General features: G+C 40.9%; 1 protein-coding gene across 25 annotated transcripts in view; it reads left to right on the top strand.

Annotated features, from left to right (window-relative positions):
* celf5a (cugbp, Elav-like family member 5a) overlaps positions 1 to 21,153 on the top strand; it is a 195,720-nt gene that overhangs the window by 152,713 nt on the left and 21,854 nt on the right. For 16 of the 25 annotated variants that reach the window (XM_078259254.1, XM_078259231.1, XM_078259243.1 and 13 more), the window contains 2 exons: positions 9,404 to 9,532; positions 13,946 to 14,025. In XM_078259254.1, coding sequence (XP_078115380.1) covers positions 9,404 to 9,532; positions 13,946 to 14,025 — 209 coding nt within the window. Of the gene's footprint in view, positions 1 to 9,403; positions 9,533 to 13,945; positions 14,035 to 21,153 lie in introns of all 25 variants that reach the window. The other 9 variants (XM_078259236.1, XM_078259248.1, XM_078259240.1 and 6 more) reach the window with 2 other exon arrangements.

Below are 21,153 nucleotides of genomic sequence, written 5' to 3' on the forward strand. Positions count from 1 at the left end.
ATTTTTTGATATTGCAGTTGTGCAGAGGTGAGGAGGTGAGAGGATATTGGTACTATATATTCAACACAATAAGATCAATGGGGGGTGGATCACAAAAGAACTCAGTGTATAATGAAGTTTGTTGTCTCTTGCTGTAGTCAATTTTGTCCTTCCAAATGAAAAAAAGGTAATTACTTGAGAACAACCATGAAGGCTAATGAGTTACCATGAAGGTAACTCATTAACAATCCAAGATAATCACAAGGTAATGTGAAAAAAAGAAGAGAGATGGAGACAGTGAGGGACAAAAAAGGGGCGATCAGACAAAGAGAGAGAAAGAGATGATACAAGAAAGAGCTAATAGCAACTCTACTGTAAGGAAGAGGAAGGAAACAGAGAGAGAAAGTGCGCGTGAAGGAGAAGGGAGGTGGGGGTTGGTTTAGGGGGCTGGCCAAGGGGGTGTGCCCAACATTACCATCATGAATCAGTGTCAGTGGAGCGATGAGAAAATAATTAAGAAACAGGCTAGCGCTGTGTTAAATACTGCCAAAGGTAAAAGGGCCATTCTACTGTATAGAAACACAATCTGGACGGGCAAGAAGAATGGCAATAAATGCGATAGAGGAAAATGGGGGAGAGAAAATCCATATCATAACGGATGCCAAAGTGCCCTTCAGATGGCATTATGAAGGGAGACAATATAAATAGCACTGCCATATTGTAAATGTTTATATGCAGTAGCGACGTATCCACGTTGCACTGCTGTTTCAGGATTTATGACCGCAGCCATAATACACTGAATTTGACACAAGGCTGTGAGTAATACTTCACATTTGTTATCATATTGAGTGTAAATTTGCTGAGATGTATATGGTGGAGATAAAATATTTTAAGCAATTTCTCCTTCTGTTCTCCTTTCAGTTGTTCTGCGCTGATGTGGGTGGGGGGGTGTAGTGGGGTGGAAGCTCACAAGTGGGCTATGAGCTGATGGAAACTGTACAGAAAGAGAAAGAAAGGAGCACACTAAAACACACATGCACGTCAACAGTTATACTTACACACCTCAGAGGCTTTACATGGAGCATTTAGGGATGTGGGAACCACGTCAGAAGACATGTTCAAGGCTTCCTGCAGGGCCAAGATGCAGCTAAAATCCCCCAGCCATTAGCAGCATAGAACAGCAGCCATTAGATCGCACTGATGCATAAAATCGCTGGAGCTCTTTGGAGAATATTGAGTGACATACAGGAGGTCCTGTGTGCTGTATGCCCATTTTGTGTTTTTTATGTGTACGTACGAACGTGTGTGAACGTGGGTGTGCGTACGTACAGATGTGTGAGTCGTTTAGGTGTCATATACAATATCCATCATCCTTTCGGCCAGCGGCACAGAGAGAATTCATGATCACTGGTCTCTAAATCCCCTCCGAGATTGAATCGACTCAGCTGGTGTGCATGGAGGAAATGTGTACGGTTGGAATGCAGAAGCTATTTTCTCATGAGGTTGCTTTTCGGTAACGCATTATAGTTTGATCTTGAGCTGTTTGGCCTGACTAATACGCTATAGGGCTTGTGATGCAACAGTTACCAACTACAACCTCCCACTGCATCAATGTTTGTTTGTAGAAAGTGCTTTAGATGCCTCTCGATACTGTGTATTTGTGTATACATTTATGTATGCGTGCCTGTTGATATATCTACTTGTATTTATTTGCAAGCTGTTCTATTTCTCTGACAGCCTGTATGTGAGTGTGTATATCATTTATGGTAATTTTGTGTGTTTATGCATATACAAGAAACCTTGTGTCAGTGTGCTTATACTTACATGTATGTGGAAGCGGTGAAGCCTAATCCATCCCAGAGGGGTGCTTAGTGAAGGATGTGCTTTTTCTGCAGCATGGCTATCAAGGCCCTGCACGCAGCTCTCAATAGCATTTTTACTGATGACTTTTATGGGTCACAGCCAAGCTGCCAATGAGCATCCTTGACACCAAAATGATGAAACTATGACATGAAATTAACTTGATGTCACCGTAGGTGCTGTTGGAGTTAAAAGAAGTGGTTCCCTCCTTGTGGGCACTGTGTACTGGAATATGTCTAAAATGAATTATAGACTAAATATTAGAGCCCGACCGATAAAGGCCGATATCGATACAAATATTTGGTGATTTAAAAATCCGATATTCCGATATATAGGCCGATATATATTTAAAAAAAAAAATCCAGAAACGCTTAACAAAACATAAACAGATTTCCCAAACATTAGTTATTTATAATACTAAAACATTAATTACTACTACTATTACTAATACTAAAATAATATGATAATGCAGTTTAAAAATAAACTTGTTTGAAACAAAACAGAGGAACAACAAAATATATTAAAGTTCTGATGAATAAAATGTATAAAAATACAAACTTAAGATATGAAACTTATAGTCCTTTGAACAAAAACACAATAACAAAACAAAAAATCAGTGTTGCCAACAGGGACGTAGAGCTCCCTCTGGTGGACAGACTATGCAACGCCAACACTCATAACATGGTTGAAGGGTGTTTCGTCCATTTTTATTTTATTTTTTAAATATTCATTTATCGGCCATTATAAATGCCGATTCCGATAGTTTGTCATCCACGTGAATCGTGTAGATCCGAAGAGTTTTTATTTTTTTTGGGGGGGGGGGGGGGTGTCCGAGACCCGTTGCTAATACGGCACCGGTGCCTTAACGACCGTTACCGTCTACCGGACCGAATAGCAACGCAGATTTCGGTGCATTATTTCGGTGCCACTTCAATGCCTGCGCTGCTCTCTGATGCTCCTAAAACAGACGTTAGAGGGAACTGAAACATCGCTGCATGGGACGCTAGTTAGTTAACACTACACTCAACAGCAGCTAACGTTAGCCTACCGTTAGCTAGCAGCTGGATTAAACCATAGACAGTATATAAGAAGGATTAAACACTGTTAAAATGCTGACGTGGGGATGTGTCACCTTTTTCAGCCCTTCTGAGTTTGCAGGTATGTAATTAAATTCAGTCTCTGTAATTCTCTTTGCATTCTCCATTGAGTCACATTTGTTTTAATAGAAGTCCATATTTCATAGCTTTGGTGTTGAAATTGCTGATGGCTTTTTGGTGAGAACTACAGTATTGTTTTCTTTGCAATGCTGTTTCCAAGCAACATCTCGCAAGTTGTGAGGGAAACAGCACTAATAAGCTACCTCATTAGGGCTGGTGCATGGTAGGCCTTACAGTCTGTGCTGTCAACTCTGCGGGTTAGCATGCAACTTCAAAAGACAGCTGCAAATACAACACATACTGTACACACATGAGTGCTAATTTACTTTAGAAATTGGTAAACAAACTATTCTATCAACCCACATTTCTATCTCAGTTGAAGGTGTGCTGGTGGAACCTACTAACTGGGTTCTGTCTGAAGTGGCTTCAGCGCTATGACAAAGTACATGGCCGTCCTCTCGCCAGTGATTACGCAGCACATAAAAGGCTCATTATTCAGGAGTTAATTTGGCAGGGTATTCTCACCCTAAGGCTGTGCCAAACCTCAGACTCCCTCCCTTGTTGGTCTCTCCTACTGATCCCTTACTGTACAGGTGAAGGGAAGGATGCTCTTAGCACACCTATACACAACAGGGACACATACATTACTGTACAGCACACACACACACACACACACACACACACACACACACACACACACACACACACACACATCCATACTCGCCATCTCATTAATGCAAACACAAACCAGTTAGTCCCTATATGTAATAAATTTGATTAAATTCCAATGGCTAAGCACTGTAATCTATTAGGGTTAATTAATTTCATTCCATTCTGTCTGTGTTTTTTATGCTTGAACACATGCTGACACTGTTATTGTGTGGCATCCTGCTCATTGGAGAAGTATAATAGGCTCGTGAAGGAGGTAGAGGAAGCCACAATGTTTGGTATTCCGGCTACAGAGTGATTTCCATTCTTTCTTTCTCTCTTTAGACAAGGAAGTACGCTACAGTAGCTAGCTCTAATACGGTGGATCCTTCCCCTCCTCACAGCCTCTCTGCAGCTCTTATCTTCCCCTCCAAATGAGAAAACCTGGATGGCTTCTCAGGGCCCCTGTTTCTGCCTGGATGCTATCTCATTTGGTTTTAATATATTTATCCATTCATTATTGTTCGCTTTTATCAGCCAGCTAATATTGTTCATAATTTGTCCTTATCTCCAAGCCTGACAGTCAAATTTACACACCGGCTCAGCAGACAGATGGAGAAATGACCCTTCTCCAACCTCTTCTTCTACAACTCCTCTCCTCCCTTCATTCCTCTCCAAACTCCAATGAAACATGACTGACAGGCGGCTGTATAAATAGTTGTCATAGCAACCTCACCATCCTTTTGACTAGTGCATTTTCTCTCTCGCTCTCTCCCTCTGTCACAATATCTCTCTCCCTCCTTCCATCCCTACTCGCTTGCTGTTGCAACGATTGAGAAAGAGACAGACAGGGAAGGGAAATTTGAAAACCAGAGAGCACCTAAGGCAGTTGGTATGCTTTCTTTCCCCGCATCACCCCCATTCACATCCCTCCCCCTCTCAGTCTCCACCCACCCTTGCCTTGCCTCATCCTCCCTACCCCTGACAATGATTTACCAACTCCAATGGTGCTCCTCTTTCATCCATCCTGGCTTATCAAGGACTGCAGGACTGTATGCACATCAATTTACAGTTCTCAGTCTCCTACACATTCACTCTCTTCCTCTCTCTCTCTCTCTCAATCTCTCTCTCTCTCTCTCTCTCTCTCTCTCTCTCTCTCTCTCTCTCTCTCTTCTTCTCTACAACTCTGTTTCCCCTAGTTCTCTCCTTTTCTTTCTTTTGTTGCTCCAAAAACCCTTACTTGGCCCCATTGCTATTCAATGAGTCTTATTTCACTGTCAAAATCCTCACCAATCTGCAATGTAATCATGGAGCATACAGTAATAAGTCTACAGTATACTGGACTGTGCTGCAGTAAGTATATACAGTTTACTCTATGAACAGAAAATCCTTCAAACTTCCAGTGGAAATAAACATTATGTAACCAAAGAAAGTATTGTGTGTATTTGGAGCACATTTAAAGGGAAGACATTACAGTGGTATTGTTTATCATGCATATGTAGTGGTCAGACTAAAGCATGAAGAATTAAGATATGAAATATTATATAAGTGGCTCAAAGGCTTCACACAAGGCCAATGCGCTCATACTGAAAACCTTATATTGATTAGAAAGAGTCCAAATGGAGCCAGTAATCTTCAGTATGTATAACCAGGCAGCACACTGCCATTTCATTAGTCCAGAGTTTAATTTCCAAAGCATTTATTCTAAACAAGCATCTGTTTAGTAGAGTAAATTAAACATGATGGGGGGTGAATTTCCAGATAGCAGTGGTGTGCCACAATGAAGTTGCATACAGTACTCTGCCAGTGAGCTGTAAATGCATCTTAATTCCAGCATGCTGCACAGTTTTCACAGTTAAGTTGCTGGTGGTTATTAGACCCCTGAATTTTTTAGGTAACGCCACTTCACTGTTAACACTATAGCGCTTTTATTTAGGATGCTACTGTATTACTGCTCACTAGGCTTTGTTGTGATGTAATCAAAAAAAAAAAAACTCATAATTTCTTGTCTTATTTTGTATTCATCTATACAGTAGAATGCATTTACCACAGGTGAATAGCTGGAACAGAAAGATGACTCAGCTGTTTTGTAAAATTGCAAAAGAGAAAAGAGCCTCCAAATCATGTTTTAACCTCTCAGCTTTACAGAATGCTTTAGGGTTGCGTTTGACTGACAGGTCAGTTCACTGAACCAAAAACATGATTCAATCAGAAACATTCTTGTCATGACATCCTATTAATTATGTAAAAGGCAGTTGACTTTGGCTAAAGATCCAGTTCCCAATAGCTTCTCTATCCAGTGAGTAAACCATCTTATATTACGCAGTGAAAATGAAGCAGTTGGAAAAGCTTAAATGGAGTCAAGTTGTTTGATGTTACCTGCTGCATATAATGAAGGGTTATGTAGCTTGTAGATCTCTGAGTGAGGAGATCTCTTCACCCAGCTAGGGGTTCAGTTCCTATAAATATGGAATATGTCGTCGGATGATATACTGCGTGAACTGTACTGCATCGCTGAGGAATAGACATGAATGCATAGAGAAACTCTGAGGCTGAATGCTCTTGAGCTATTGTAAAGACTGAGCTCAGCTGAGCTTGGAGAAGTCCTGAAAGTATCTGAGGTGGACATTCTTGGAACAAGGGAGCCAACACTGACGTAAAGATAATGTCAGAACAAAGATCAGGATTTTAGACTCTGTTTAAACAGGCAGGCTGATGAGGGAACCACAATCAGAGACAACAAATGTTATTTTAGTTTCTTTAGTTCAGACGAATATCACATATACCCAGCTTTGCATTTCAGTAGAATAACAAACCGATGAAGCAGGATTATTCGAAACATAATATGTTGCCGCTTGTAATGCAGCTGTGGCCACTAGGCCAGCGATAACAGCTACAGCCCCAGTCACTGTAGTTACGAGCGTAAAACTCAGAAGAAAAAAGTGTGTAGACAGCTGGATTGATAGAGCGCATCTGTTTCGTCAGATGCCTGTGGACAGACCACAGGAAACAAGCAGCGGCCGATGGATGGAAGTTAGCAACAATAGCAGTTCATCAGCAATCATACTGGTTAACGTGTTAGTGGTGATGCTATTTTTGTGGGTCTGTGAGACTTCACATGTCTATGTACCGAAAAACACAAATTAGACAGCACTAGTCTAAACAATAGGTGCCCTGAAGAAAAAGTAAGTTGTTGTTGTTAATGTGATAGTTACATGTAACAGTGGACATGCAGCTCGTTGTGTGTCTACTATGTGTGTGGTCATGGTGGGGCATCTCTCCCTCTTTTTCTCCTTTTTGTCCACCCCCTTTCAGATATATATAAATGACTGTAGGTGTTTTGCACTCTCTGTGTGTCTGTTTGCACACTGCCTGTGCTGCAGTGTTGTAGATAAATGTGATAATGTTTCTATTGGCGATGAACACAACACCTGAATTCCCAAGGTAGCATTTTAGTTCAGAGCAGCCATAGCAGAATCCTAGACGGTGGAACAGATCTCCTAGATGATCTGTTTTCATGCGTTGTTAGCTTGCTTTCAAAGCACACTCACTTTGCAGAACATGCACTCCATCTCTTTCTCAGCCACAGATGATGAACTCCTGCTAAATGCTACTGTCGTAAATACAAAATGAATATAAAGTCACATCTTTCTTACATTGCCGACAACTCCTGCTTGTGTGTTCAGATTAGTATCGCCTTCAGGTGTAATGCAAAAAGCCAGCAGACTGAACATGAATCCAATGTGTAAGGCTTTTGTGGAGCTCACTGTGAACCAATATTACACAGTAATGTGATATATAGCGGCCAATGATCCCGCTATACTTGGAGTCTTATAAATATTATTCCATTCAGCTGGAGGTGACGTTGCCAGTCAGCAATCTTTCAGCTGAAGGATGGATGTGATGTCGTATTTCAAGACATGCCACATGTGAGCTGTTCGTAGTATGATTGTCAGAGCGCAGCTCATATGAAATTGATAGGGTCATGCATTAATTCAAAACTTGTGAGATCCCCATCATCTACTTGAAGAAGGACGTTACAGCCAAAGTAGCGCTAGTGAGGAACGCAAAGAGCCACTGCGGTTGCATGGGTGGTTCTGTCTGCTGTGTGTGGCTCTCTGGCTGTATACGAGTGTATATGAGATGTGGTCTGGCGGCATTCAGGAAATTTTGTGCAGTTCAGCCCCTCCCCCCCCCTTCCTCGACTCATCTCCCCACATCCAACGTCAGAATTTATATTCTCCCTCCAGCAAAAGGAAGGACCATCTTGGCCTTTCATTTTCCAGTTCAGGGCTTTCCTTTTTTTGCAGAAAAATGCTCTCCAATCCGCCCTGACAGATGTCACATTGCATCACTTCCGTTTTGATACATAGCCTCTGATCCTGCCACTTGCAATAAGGAGCCAGCACGAGGGACGCCCCTTCCTAGACAACACTCTGACACGGGTGATTATTTTAAAGGTGCATCATTGGTGGTGCTCAGTGCTGAAACCCTAGCTGGGTGCCCTGTGTGCATGCACTCGCTGCCATGCCCACTGCTGGAATGTGGGTATCGGCTTGTGTCTGGGTCAGGAAACGAGAACAACACGACACACTCAGTAGTCGTCACAGGTCACCCTGACACTGTGCAATACCTCTGGCAGCAATTTATGCCGCTCTCAACCTCTTCATAGCAGCGGCCGCTAGTCCTGTCTCTCACTCAGTCTCTCCACTGTGACTTCACAGGTCAGAGTTGGAGAAACAATCTGTATAAAGGGAAGGTTTTACTGCCTCTGTTGCCAGCAGAGACTCGCTGCACTGTAGCATTAATCATACAAGGCCAGAGTACATCAGTAAACACAGTGTGTCAGGTCGAGGTAAAGATCAGATCCCACAGCATTTAACAGGACTCAATAGCATACAGGCTATCTATTGAAAAGTCAGCGTTATTCATGGCATGTCTCCCAGCCTGCTCGTAGGAGAGACACGCCATTGTTCACTGAAGAGCATACTGAAATATTTCTGTGGCTACACAAAAAATACTGGATCAGCAGCAATTAGTGGAGTAAGAGAGAGATAAAGAGAGGAAGGCAGGGAGGCAGTTGAAAAAAGAATGAAGTTGAAAAATGTAGAATCAGCGAGAGAAAAAGAAAGGCAGAAAAGAGAGAGGGGAGAGAGAGATTAATAAAGAGGAAAGAGAGACAGAGACCCAGGGAGAGAGTGGTAAAAGCCAGTACAGTGTGCTGTGTAGGAGGTTAGAGCTGCCTGGAGCCCCTGGTTCTTTTAAAGGACCAAAGACTTGCTCATTGTCTTGGGTCTGTGTGTGTGTGTGTGTGTGTGTGTGTGTGTGTGTGTGTGTGTGTGTGTGTGTGTGTGTGTGTGTGTGTGTGTGTGTGTGTGTGTGTGTGTGTGTGTGTGTGTGAAACCTCTTCATTAGTCTTTCCATTGCTCTTCCACCCCAGCCCCTGACCACTCACTTACCCCCAGCAGCTAGAGTATATGTGGCCATATGGGACTAAATCCAGTTATACTAGAGAATAAAATGATCAGTCTTGGAAAAGAGATAATACAATGTGACTCGAGCCCAACCAGTGCTAAATAAACCAAGGCTTTGTGAACGTACTATATATCTGTGTTTGCTTCCATGGAAAAAGAGACTTCATCTAAATTAAACCCCATTCCACTAACGATGATGTTTTTCCACGATTCTATGTTTTCAAATTGGTTTAGTAATTTAGGTCAAAGTTATAATTTAACATGTTGTCTCGTTGTTTGTTCCAGAAGACAGGAAGTTGTTTGTTGGGATGCTGAACAAACAACAGACTGAGGAGGATGTTTACCGCCTCTTCGAACCCTACGGAGTCATCGAGGAGTGCACGGTCCTAAGAGGTCCTGACGGAAACAGCAAAGGTAGGGGCCATGATACAGTTGTCAGCTTTATTTAGGTCACTGACAGAGAAGTGACAGTGTGTGTGTGAGCGTGTCTACATCAACTGGGGTATGAAAAACATATGTGACATATGCATCAGATATAGGTCAAATAGCACATAATTACAAACATTTTTACGCCGCTCTGTTTGATGTGCTAGTCTGCTGCAGGCAGTGACAAAAAAGTTTGATTGATGTCTGTCTTTCATATTAAGGAACTATAAGAGGAGTTGCAGGGCTATTAGTTGTTTAGACTTTATCTTTCTGTTCCGTTTGTAGAGATTGTATTATTTAATATGTAACAGCAGGCCCACAAAAATTGAAGCATTTCAAAATATTGTCATATTTAAGAAGGGGATCATATTTTTATTTTCTTTGTTTGAAGACAGACAGGGAAGTTTTAAATGGACATATCTGCGATGAAATCAGAAGGCCAGATACAAAACCAAGACTATGCAGGGGGATGGGGTTAGTCACCAGAAAAACAAGAAACCCAATGTTATGAGTAGTTGTAAATCCCATCAAATGCTGCAATTATTAAAAAAATGCTAGTAATTTTAAACCGCTGACTTTGCTATCACAAACTTTCTCAGCATGTATCTCGTTTCTGCATTGCAAATTGTTAATCTGAAGCATTTTGTCCTATGGATGTACTGCAGACCCTTACTGTAACTCAGGTACTGTAGTGTGGTTGATATCCTGCATGTCTTTTTAAGACAGGCAAAAACCTTTGGAGATATCAATTCCCTCTGACATGCAGCAAAGAGCAAAGGGACCAGTGGTTTTTCATTCCCTAAAGCCTATTCCTGAGCCAGCGCTTATAGAAATTGTTGTGGAATTATATCTAAAGGGGTTTGAAGCCAGAGCGTCCTGAGTGGTTTTGAGGAGAAGGGAAAGATGGATGTCAAATAATTTAAGTGTCCCCGCTGTGAGCATGGTTGCAGCCAAGGGAAGTTGCCAGTGGTGGAAAGTAACTAAGTACATTTACTTAAAGCTTTAGTGCGTAACTTTACATTGACGTTACATTGAAGCCATTGCCAACTGAGTTGATACAAAGCTAATTAAGACTATCAGCTCCACACAACTCTCTCTGTATTTCTCAGTATGGCTATGTTTTGAAAATGGTGTCATCTGGCGACTTATGCGCGCAGAAACTCGACTGAAGATAATAACCTCTTCTGCAGAGTCCATCATGTTTTTTTAATCCTCCGTGTCCTCCTTGGCTACTAGTAACTGCGTGGAGGATGGGTGGGGGCAGTGCACAATTATGGAAGGCTTGTATCATGTGGATGTAACAACAGTGTTGTTGTCATTGCTTAGAATTCCTCATGGGGGTGCACTATAGCTTTATTAACAGTTTTTAAGTTTTACTTGAGTACTATAGTTCCACTTCATACTTCTACATTTGACAGGCAAATAATGCACTTTAGTTACTAGTTACTTTATAGATTCACATTTTTTTACAAAATATATAATCAACAAATAAATCCTGATGCGTTATCATAGATTAAGCTACCCAGCAGTATTTAGTAGTCGGCTCCATCTTTACTAGCCATTACATTAAAGTGATGCTTACATTTAAAGTGCTCATATTATGCTCATTTTCAGGTTCATAATTGTATTTAGAGGTTGTACCAGAATAGATTTATGTGGTTTAATTTTCAGAAAACATCATATATTTGTTGTACTGCACATTGCTGCAGCTCCTCTTTTCACCCTGTGTGTTGAGCTCTCTGTTTTAGCTACAGAATGAGACATCACACTTCTGTACCATCTTTGTTGGGAGTCGCACATGCGCAGTAAGCTTGTCAGTTGCAGAGCATGAGGGAGCGCCACGCTAGCAGCTAGGCGAGCAGTATAACGTGTTACAAAGTGAAGCATGTTCGGCACGGAAGTAAAGGCTGGACTACTATAGAGCTGTTTGGAGCAGTTTGTGAACAGTGTTTTCTCTGGAAGTCCCTTTGGGGTGGACTTTGGGCTTTTTCACTTTGTAAACCTATAACATGCACAAAAAGATATATAACACAATAAAGGAAAGGGGAAAAGCCAAGAAGCATAATATGAGCACTTTAAGTAAACTTCCACTAGTGGAAGTTGCATTCCTCTCTGTGGCTCATACAACACGCTCTAAGTAAATTTTTTTTGTTCTAACATTGAAAACATCAGACTACAAACATCACTATCATGTTCATCTTTGTCTGCTGATGAGTGTCTATATTAGTTTTTTTTTGTTCTAATAAAAACATCCCCAATAACCCTTGCGGGTAAAAACAGATCTGTTTTGCACTTGGCCATCACAAAATCCTTTTAGTGCAGAATAGCATATCAAAGTTTACCTTTTTTTTTATTTATTTGTTATCCTCCCTAGCTATTGAACAGTTGCACAGTCTCAATAACATATTAACACTCCTGTTTGGTTAATTAAAAAAGCTAAACAGAGGCAGGGCATACTGCAGCTTGCAAAGTATGTTAAGAGTTAAATTCATAATTATATTGGCATATAGTTTGTACTACTGTAGCAAAGTCCTTGTACAGGTCATACCAAGCTATAGCTCTTTTCTATCCATATCTCAATAGGGGGCGGTGGTTTGACAGCTGAATGGGCATCTTGATTGGCTGGTGTCCACAGGGGTAAGCCCATTATGAGGGGAAGAATGGCAGGGCGGCTGGGTCGAGCTAATAAGATAAGAAGAATAAAGTATGAAAGATTAAATAAGAATAGAAAAGAAACTTAAAATGAAATGAAATTAAGTGAAATAGGGTATAATTATAAGAGGGGATGGTGGCTCAGTAGTTAGTACTCCTGCCTCACTGCAACAGACCCAGGTTCAGTCCTCACATGTTTCTGGGTGGAGAGTTTATGTGTTTGGGTTTCTTCTGCCCTCTAAGTTACATAAACTCACTCCAGAGACATGCAAGGGGCAATGTATAATCTGCACACACATGTATCATTGAGAGTGTGTGTTCATTTGTTAGCTTTGTGATAGGCTGATCATGTACCAGTGGTCTCTACCTTTCATCCAGTGCATCCAGAAAAACAACTGGATAAAGATGGTAAATGGATAAGGTTTCATTATTTTTTTAAACATAAACATCAATATTGTTATTATTGTTACCTTTATTTTAATTTTTTTAAGCATGGGTACACAGGGACACCATACTAGTCTAGATACTAGATACTATACTACAATGTCCTAAATTGAGGACAGCTATGCTCGTTATTATAAGTGCAACGATAAGTTAAAGTCCAATAAGTACTTTATCAAACCGTATAAATGTGTGTCCCAGGCCAGGCCAGGATAGGAAATTAACTAACAATGTAAAGATCAACAAGCCACTGACACATATGTTCAGATTTGATTCATTCAATAAATTATTATTTTGTCTTAAATCCACCAGTCATTTTCATATTATACCAACATTTGCAGCATCCTGAGCCTTTTTAGTAAGGTTACATAGGAAATCTCAGCCCAGAGTAATTGTATTCTCCCCAAAAGTTTCCTTTTTGTTTTTAAAGAACGCAACTTTTTTTGCAGTTTTCACTGTCTTCCGCAACTTCATTGCAGCAAACATACAAAAGAAATTGCAACTTTTATCGCAACTTTTTGCGAAATCAGGCATTTTGGGCCGCAACAATCTAAAAAAATAGGCAGCGAAATCCTGGAGAGACTGACTGAGAATTAGAGTTTTTCCAAAGGAGACAAAGTGAAGCTTTAAATAAAATTTTCCAGTTGTGAAAGAGGGCCATACTTCAGTTGAATAATTGAATAATGAATGTGCAACAGCTCACTTTGTGAATCCACAAAAGCTATCTTCAACTTGTTTTCACTGTATCTACTGCTCACAATATTCCTCAAGGACATTAGAGCTAAGAGTGTTGGTTCTGTGGTTCCTGGCCTTTGGACAGACATCGTCATATTCACAAATATTGATAATTTGTTTGTTCATATTGTTGTTGTGGGAACAATAAACTCTTAAATGTTCTTAAATGGAGTGGTTTTCTATTTAAAAAAAAAAGATCTATTTAAAAAACATTACAGTTGCAGCTAGTTTAGCTAGTATTTAATATGCACAGACAGGCATGTGGTGCTAAATAGCATGCTTTTCTGCTCCATCAGTGCAATCTTTAGCCTGCGGCTTCTGCCTGCTTGTCTGCCTGCCTAATGCCCGGAGTGGGGCAGCCTGCTGTGCAATGAGAGCCACTCGCTGCACAGTGATTTCTGTGGTGTCAAATACAATTCAAAATCCTTTATTAATATACTGTAGGCTTTTAAACCCACTCAATTGAATACATTTACTGAATATATTGTGTGTGTGTGTGTGTGTGTGTGTGTGTGTGCGTGCCTGTGTATGTGTGTGTGCATGTGTGTGATGTGCATCTGTTCTCTCTTCCAGGTTGTGCCTTTGTCAAGTTCTCCACACATACAGAGGCTCAGTCTGCAATCAGTGCCCTCCACGGTAGCCAGACCATGCCAGTAAGTACAGCTCTCTCCCTCACAAATGTAAAAACAGAGAACGCAACATCCATCACATGCACACTATGTACCAATCACAATAGCTATGTGCACCTCTCTTGATTAATACCTGTAAACTCTTAGTTTTGAACTCACCCTCGACTTCAAACTTTTAAATCAATTTAGAGAAAGAGCAACCATCCTCATAAATATCCCAGCTTTAAAAACAGATACAGCCAGAAATAAATAGCCTTATGTCTCTTTAATTAACATGGTACTTAAAAAACAAAAAAAAATCAAAATCTAATTTCCAGATAAAACTGTTTACAATGATAATTGAATTTTGGGTGAGTCATCAATCAGTGGTTCTGCTTGCATAATCAGTGACTATAACTCCAGTGTGAGATTACATTTGCTTGTTATGTAAGCACACCGTGTCCTCTGAATTCTCTCTGTATTGAATTGACTATGAGCGCTGTTAGAAAAGTTATGCATGCTGTTGTTTTCATGTCAGTGTTAAACTATTTACATGTTTCTCATATGATAATCATCGATTATCACTGACCTTGTGGAAAGCACAGAAAACCCAGGGCAGGGCATGCAGAGGAGACATCAAGCCTGACCAGAGATAAGAAGGTTTCTCTTTGTGTGATATTACTCCATTTCCATATAAAAAGTCATTTTCTGTACTTATGCTGAAGTGCTGTAAACTGACTCTACTTGCTGCAAGTAAACAAACTTTTAAGAGAACTCCAGTGATTTTTTTTCCATTCTTTGATAAATAATTATCCTAACAAGCGCAGAAGCTATACTGCTAATTTGTTCATGTTCATGTTTACGCATGGTCCCTCATACCTGATGGTGTCAAAATAAAAGCTACTTACTCTGCACTCCAAACCTGAATAGAGTTATTGTCCGTGACATCCGACAAGCGGACAGAGAGTCGCGTCCCATATTATTTAGTCACTTAAAGTATACTCTGCTTTTATACTTAATTTTGTTTCGGAACTCTCACCTCAGAGAAGCAGGAACCCTGAACTCTCTCACACCCTATCTCCCAGAAGTTGTGTTTGACTATATGATTTTATTATTAATGGTTACCAATGTGTGGCAGCGAGGAGAGAGAAGGACTAGAAGCCAGCTGTGCCATTTTGGCGCAACCTCCGAGTCAATCTAAGTGCAAATGACTGCAGGTCATGAGGAAAGACTCTAGATGTCCATTCTCCATAGATACCCTCCTTCTCTGTTGCTCCATCCCCCTATCTCTGCTAGCTCTCTGCCCTCACTCGTCTCTCTTTGGCAGCCTCTCGGGATATTAGGCAATAGACTTGTTTACTCCACCTTTCACCACATTGGCTGCTGAATTATTCATCTAACTATAAGCAGGGCGCAGAAGAGAGGGGAGGAAGAGTTGGGGAGCGAGGGGGGGGCAGAGGGAGAATGAGTGAATGGACAGGATTTATACCTCCTGCTCTGGTAAATTGATTATAGAAATCTGATCAGCATCTCATATCCTGTGGCTGCTGGAGGAGAGGGCACAGTGTGCCTGCCTTGCTGAGATTAGCGGACCACCGGTGGACCATTACGCCTCGGTAGGACGGTGCTATTCAGAGCAAAGTGTCCATCAATGTAGCAAAGGATCTGGAAAAACCTTGGACCAATTATCTATACCCATTTGAGTCCTTATTGATTGCAGTTGAGTTACAACTGCAAAAAGAAGTCACGTGAAAGTACATTGATGGAATGAATAAATAAATAATCTTACCTTTTGGATGCATTAAATAAATGTGAATAAAGAAGTGAAACAATAGAAAACAGACCATCAACAGCTACAATACAGGATACTGAACTTTTGAAGGGCATCTTTTACCTTGCAACTGTTATAAGCAAACGTCTCATTCCTACTTCTCTAGGGCTAAAATACATTATTAATGCTTCTAATGAACATGAGACAAACTGTGTGTGTGTGTGTGTGTGTGTGTGGCAGCGCTGCGACCGTTGACTTCAAGGCACCTAACCTTAACCCTAACTATAACCATTGCCTAATCCTAGTGCCTTCCAGGCAGCGCTGCCTGGAAGGAGACGTTGGGGGCTTAAAACACCAATAAATGTGTGTGTGTGTGTGTGTGTGTGTGTGTGTGTGTGCGCGCGCGCACACGTTTACTTTACTGCCACACCAAGGCCGTGACTGTTGACCATGAATAAAGCCCAGCCAATAGCATCGCTAGCTGAGGTGTTGAAGTGCACTGAATATTAACACTGTGACTAACTACAGCAGTTTGATAGATCTACTGCCAATCCCCCAAAGCATGAGCACTGGCTTCTCAGAGTTTATGAGTGTGCACACACACGCACACATGAATGCATGTGTGCATACATAAACATGTACAAACAGAAGCACTTTGTGGCTAGCGCATTTGCATGAGCACACACACACACACACACACACACACACACACACACACACACACACACACACACATACATATACATACTCTTTCTATATTGAGCCTCTCACTGTTTCACTGTCACATGCTCGTACAGCCACAGGCTAGGGTCAAAGGCTCCCAGACTGATCTTATTTTCCAGCTCGGAGGACTTCAGCTGAATACATTTGTGTTATTCATGTAAAGTAGGAGTGGGCATTTTGTATGTATTGTATGTGTGAGTCAGGAAGGAAAGAGAAAGTCCACGTGTGCATGCAAAAATACACTTACATGCATGTGTGGGAAATATATACATCTTTGTCCTCATCCAAATGAAAAATGATCTGCCAATAGCTAACTACGACATAATGTCACTTTATGAAGGGTGATAGGAAGAAATTGTAGGTGTATGAATTATAGGAGTGCATCGGCAGGTCACATATAAGACCTTGGCTGGATCTCCATCACACCCTAACCTGCCTCCCATACACACCACCACCATCCCTCAGCAGCCTCGTTCAGCTTTCACACACACACACACACACACACACACACACACACACACACACACACACACACTTCCACTGTTCAGATATGAGTGGCTCAATTAAACATTTAAACGATAGAGCTGTAAAACAAATTGCCGGGATTCAGCAGGGCCGTGTAGGAAGTAAGTCCCGGGACATAAATACACCGAGACGAAGGAGGGGTAGGGGGGGTTGCGGGTCAGGTCCGTAGAGTCGTGCAGTATTTTTCACTCCATATCTGAGTCAGCTCAGCCTGGGTTTAAGGCTGTTTCAGCTGACACAGGGACTGACACAGAAACACTAGAGCAAGATAATCCAAATATAAGAGCAGAACAAATCAAAGCAAATGAGAGCAGGATGATTGAGGGTGAAGAGAAGAGCAAAGAGGGTTAAAAAATAAATAAAAGCATCCATATGTGATCTTTTCCATTACTTCAAACAGAGAATACACATATGCAAGTGTCACGAGTGCCAGGATTTAATACTCAACAAGACACATTATTCTAATGTACAGATCAATATGTCACTGCCTTAAATAATGATAAAATAAAAAGGTGGAGGGCAAAAAAGCAGCATATACTACATATGCTGGTTCAGTTCAGAAAACAGTAATGATCCATTGTGTATTCAATGAGATGCAGCGTTTTAATGTCAGTATTTCACAAGGATGACAGATCTTTGTTCTGCTACTCATTTAACAATGTTCTGCCTTTATACTTTTAAGTTATTGTTTATTGTTTAAGATCTGTCATCTCCCCCCACAAGTATTTCTACCTAGGCAATTTACATTCTAATAACCTAATAGATTACAGTCATCCATTATTTGACTGGGCATGCTCAAAGAGAATGTGTATTTATGATTCCAGGGGTGGTAATGCCTTATCAGTACAATAAGCATGAAATAGTATTATGCAAAGGACATAAATTATAAGCTATATACTGTAACACCAAACTGTATACGCAGCTTCACTATAGAACTCAGTGGGGTCAAAATAGATAACTCATAATTGTCAAATTCTGAATGTGACAGAGGGAATTTGTTATGTGAAACCCATCATAGCATCAAAACAAAACAGCCTGGTCCAATGAATTCTTAATATTAAGTCGTAACTGCTTGAATATAAAATAGTTTTTTTCTATGGTACTGTAAGTAATGTGGATGGAATATGATGCCATATGTTGTGAAGAAACAGGCAGCTTTAGTAGCAATACATTCTGATTAAAGGAGGCAGTTTTTATTTTGCAGGCGGGGATGAAAAAGTGTCCATGGTAAGGATGTTAAAATCATCTTTATCAGAAAGAATGGATGTATTTCTTAATTTGGGTTTTTATGCTCACACTTGGAGCGGGCTGAATCATAGTTGAACTAACTAATGCAGACTGGGACACCATTAAGGCCTTCAGCATGTGGCACTTGAAACCAATACAGCTATATATACCGGACACAGGATCGGTCTTCTTTCTAGTTTTACCCTGCACTAATGCAAGCTGCCATATGTTAAAAGTTAAAGAAGTATGGGATGTATAGCTAGATGTACATCTTAGACAGACACCAGGCCTCCTTGGCAATGAGAAGTAACTGTAAAGAGACAGACTTTCCTTTTGGTTCTGGATCTCTGTAGTGCCTTTTTTATCCTCCCTGTTTAACTCCCCTTCCTTCAGTGGCTCTCTAGGCAGCTGGGAGCCGCCTGGCAGGGGGATTGTGCTCACACTTGGCAGCTTAAAAATTTAATGAGACTTTTACTTCACACTTCATCCTGCTCTCTTTATAGCAATGGAGATTCTACTCACTGATAGCCTGACAGGTCTAACTGGGGAAACCTGGGATATAAACAAATGTGGCATTGGATGCTTAGCCGATAAGCCATACGATTCAGGTGTCCTAAGGAGAAGCAGTGGGAGGGCAAAGTCAGTGTATAGACCTCCTTGAAAAAAGCTTTGCAGAGAGTGGGACACACATGCAAGGATATGAAAGAGAATGGCACAAGACTCTTATACAACAAGACATTTCAATTCACGGTAAACCATGTTTCTATCATTCAAGCAGGCACACTGCAGTCAAATTCTTGTTAGAAAAGAGGTTGACTTCAGTGTTCCAACTTACCGTATTGGTCCGAATATAAGACAGGGTTTTGTCCTAGAAAAAAGTCAGAAAAAGTGGAGTCGTCTTATAATTGGGGTCTAGACTTTCAGCTGTTCAAGTCGCAGAACGTAAGGGACATCACCTGTTTCAACAGCCAATAGAGAAGTCAGCTATAAACTATAGAAATAAAATGATCCATAATCCATTTTATTTTAATGTTACAAACAGCTGGTCGAAAAAGCAGAGTTTAAGACGGAGCCTCAACGAGCGCCCAAAAGCACGGTAATGTTATATGGTGGAGAGAGATAGAGAGTGACTGAAGAGAGAGAGAGAGCCCAGCGGCATTAGAACAAAGCCGTGACTCAGAGAAATAAAACGTGTTTTCGCTGATTCATCACTAGAAGTGTAACTGTAGCAAGCATCTCACTATCTCTAACATTATCCACATTCATACATAGACGAAACAAATGATATATCCAGCTACAAAAAGCCTAGAAGTCGGAAGTAGAACAGAAGCACAACGAGGCGTTGTCATGGAGATGTTACACCGTCTAAAAATGCAAACGGAAATCTTACCGTGGTGGTCCTCAAAGCCTAACCTCTTAATACATCCATGCTCAAAGCGGCTGCTTCCAAGAAATTGACAGGAGAGTGTGTGATTACGTGACAGAAAAACTTAATGATGGGATGCCCATTACCAGAGCAGTCATCCAGCTGAAGGCCTTGGAAATATTAACCATTAATTTAAATGTGACACTTTCATCTAAAAAGATATTGAAAATATTATTGTATTTAAAAGATGTTAAAAACAACAGCCTACCTTGTTTTATTCAATGTGTTTTTATTAGAATTATTTTTAAATAAAATTATTTTCTTTATGAAAACAATATTTGGCTTTTTGAATTTTTGAAAAAGGGAGGGTCGTCTTATAATCAGGGTCGTCTTATATTTGGACCAATACGGTAATACCCTCAGATTATAAAACTCAGCCTTTCTCGAAAATTAGAGAAGCAGAGCAGGAACACGCAGCTCTCATTACCAAAGAAGCTAGGCCTTTAATAGCTTTTTTTAACTGTGAGAAGGAGGTTAAAATATTCAATACATACTAGCACATCTCTTCAGTATTCTGGTCCTGCACCGCCCTGTCCTGGACTCTCCCAAAGTTAAACCTCATAATAAAGTTAATGATGCAGATAGTAAAAAGATGGACAGACACAACAGATGAGCCCTAAACCTGTAACTGTGCCAAAGTTAACCTTGAAGTGACTGAGCGTAGTCTTAATATATGAAACGTTGAAGTATGTCTCTTCTAGATTATGCTGTTCTGTCTCATTTGTCTATTCTGTTTATTGTAGAATTGTACACAGCTCTCAATAAGCAGGGAAATTGTTGTTCCAGTGTGACAGGATGGCACTCACAGCAAGAAGCAAAAACAATTAGTCACTCAGCTGGCTGGACTAAAGATGTCAGCCGGCTTGACAGTCTGACAATTAGTCTGTCAGCCAGTTAGCCAACCATCTAGCCAACTAGCCTGCCTGTTAGTCAATCACTCAAGTAACTAGACAATCAGCCATTTAGTCAGGCAGCCAACTAACCAACTGGCCTCTCAACCTACAATCCTTCAAACCTGTGATTCAACCAGCGAGCAAGCCAGGAGGAGAGGGCTAGGGGCAATATTGAGAAAAGAGAAAGGGAGAGGAAAAAATCTATATGCTGTCAGAGGGTCCAGTGCTTGTCTTTGAGCATCTGTGTAGATGTCTTTATTAGCAGAACTCCTGAGACCTCAGTAAGGGGAAGATGGAAATAAAAACAGAATTAGTGAATTATGCAATAGTAATATAGTTAGCATTACAGTTGCCATTTATAACAGCTTGCCTACAGTCCAACACAACTCCTGCCAGGTTTCACCCAGATCCAACCAAACCGAGAAAATGCCCTATTTAGCCCCTTTAAAAGCCCCAACCCCCAACCTTCAATCCAGGCACTTCACTAGTCACCACTGTTATTGACAATCTTGCATCAATTTCAGGGGGCCTCTTATCGTGACTGACACACAACCTTTTCTACACTGTCAGATCAGAGTAATATTTCGGCCTTTTATGTGGATCGATTG

Source organism: Sander vitreus, chromosome 9, assembly GCF_031162955.1.
Source record: "Sander vitreus isolate 19-12246 chromosome 9, sanVit1, whole genome shotgun sequence".
NCBI lineage: Eukaryota > Metazoa > Chordata > Actinopteri > Perciformes > Percidae > Sander > Sander vitreus.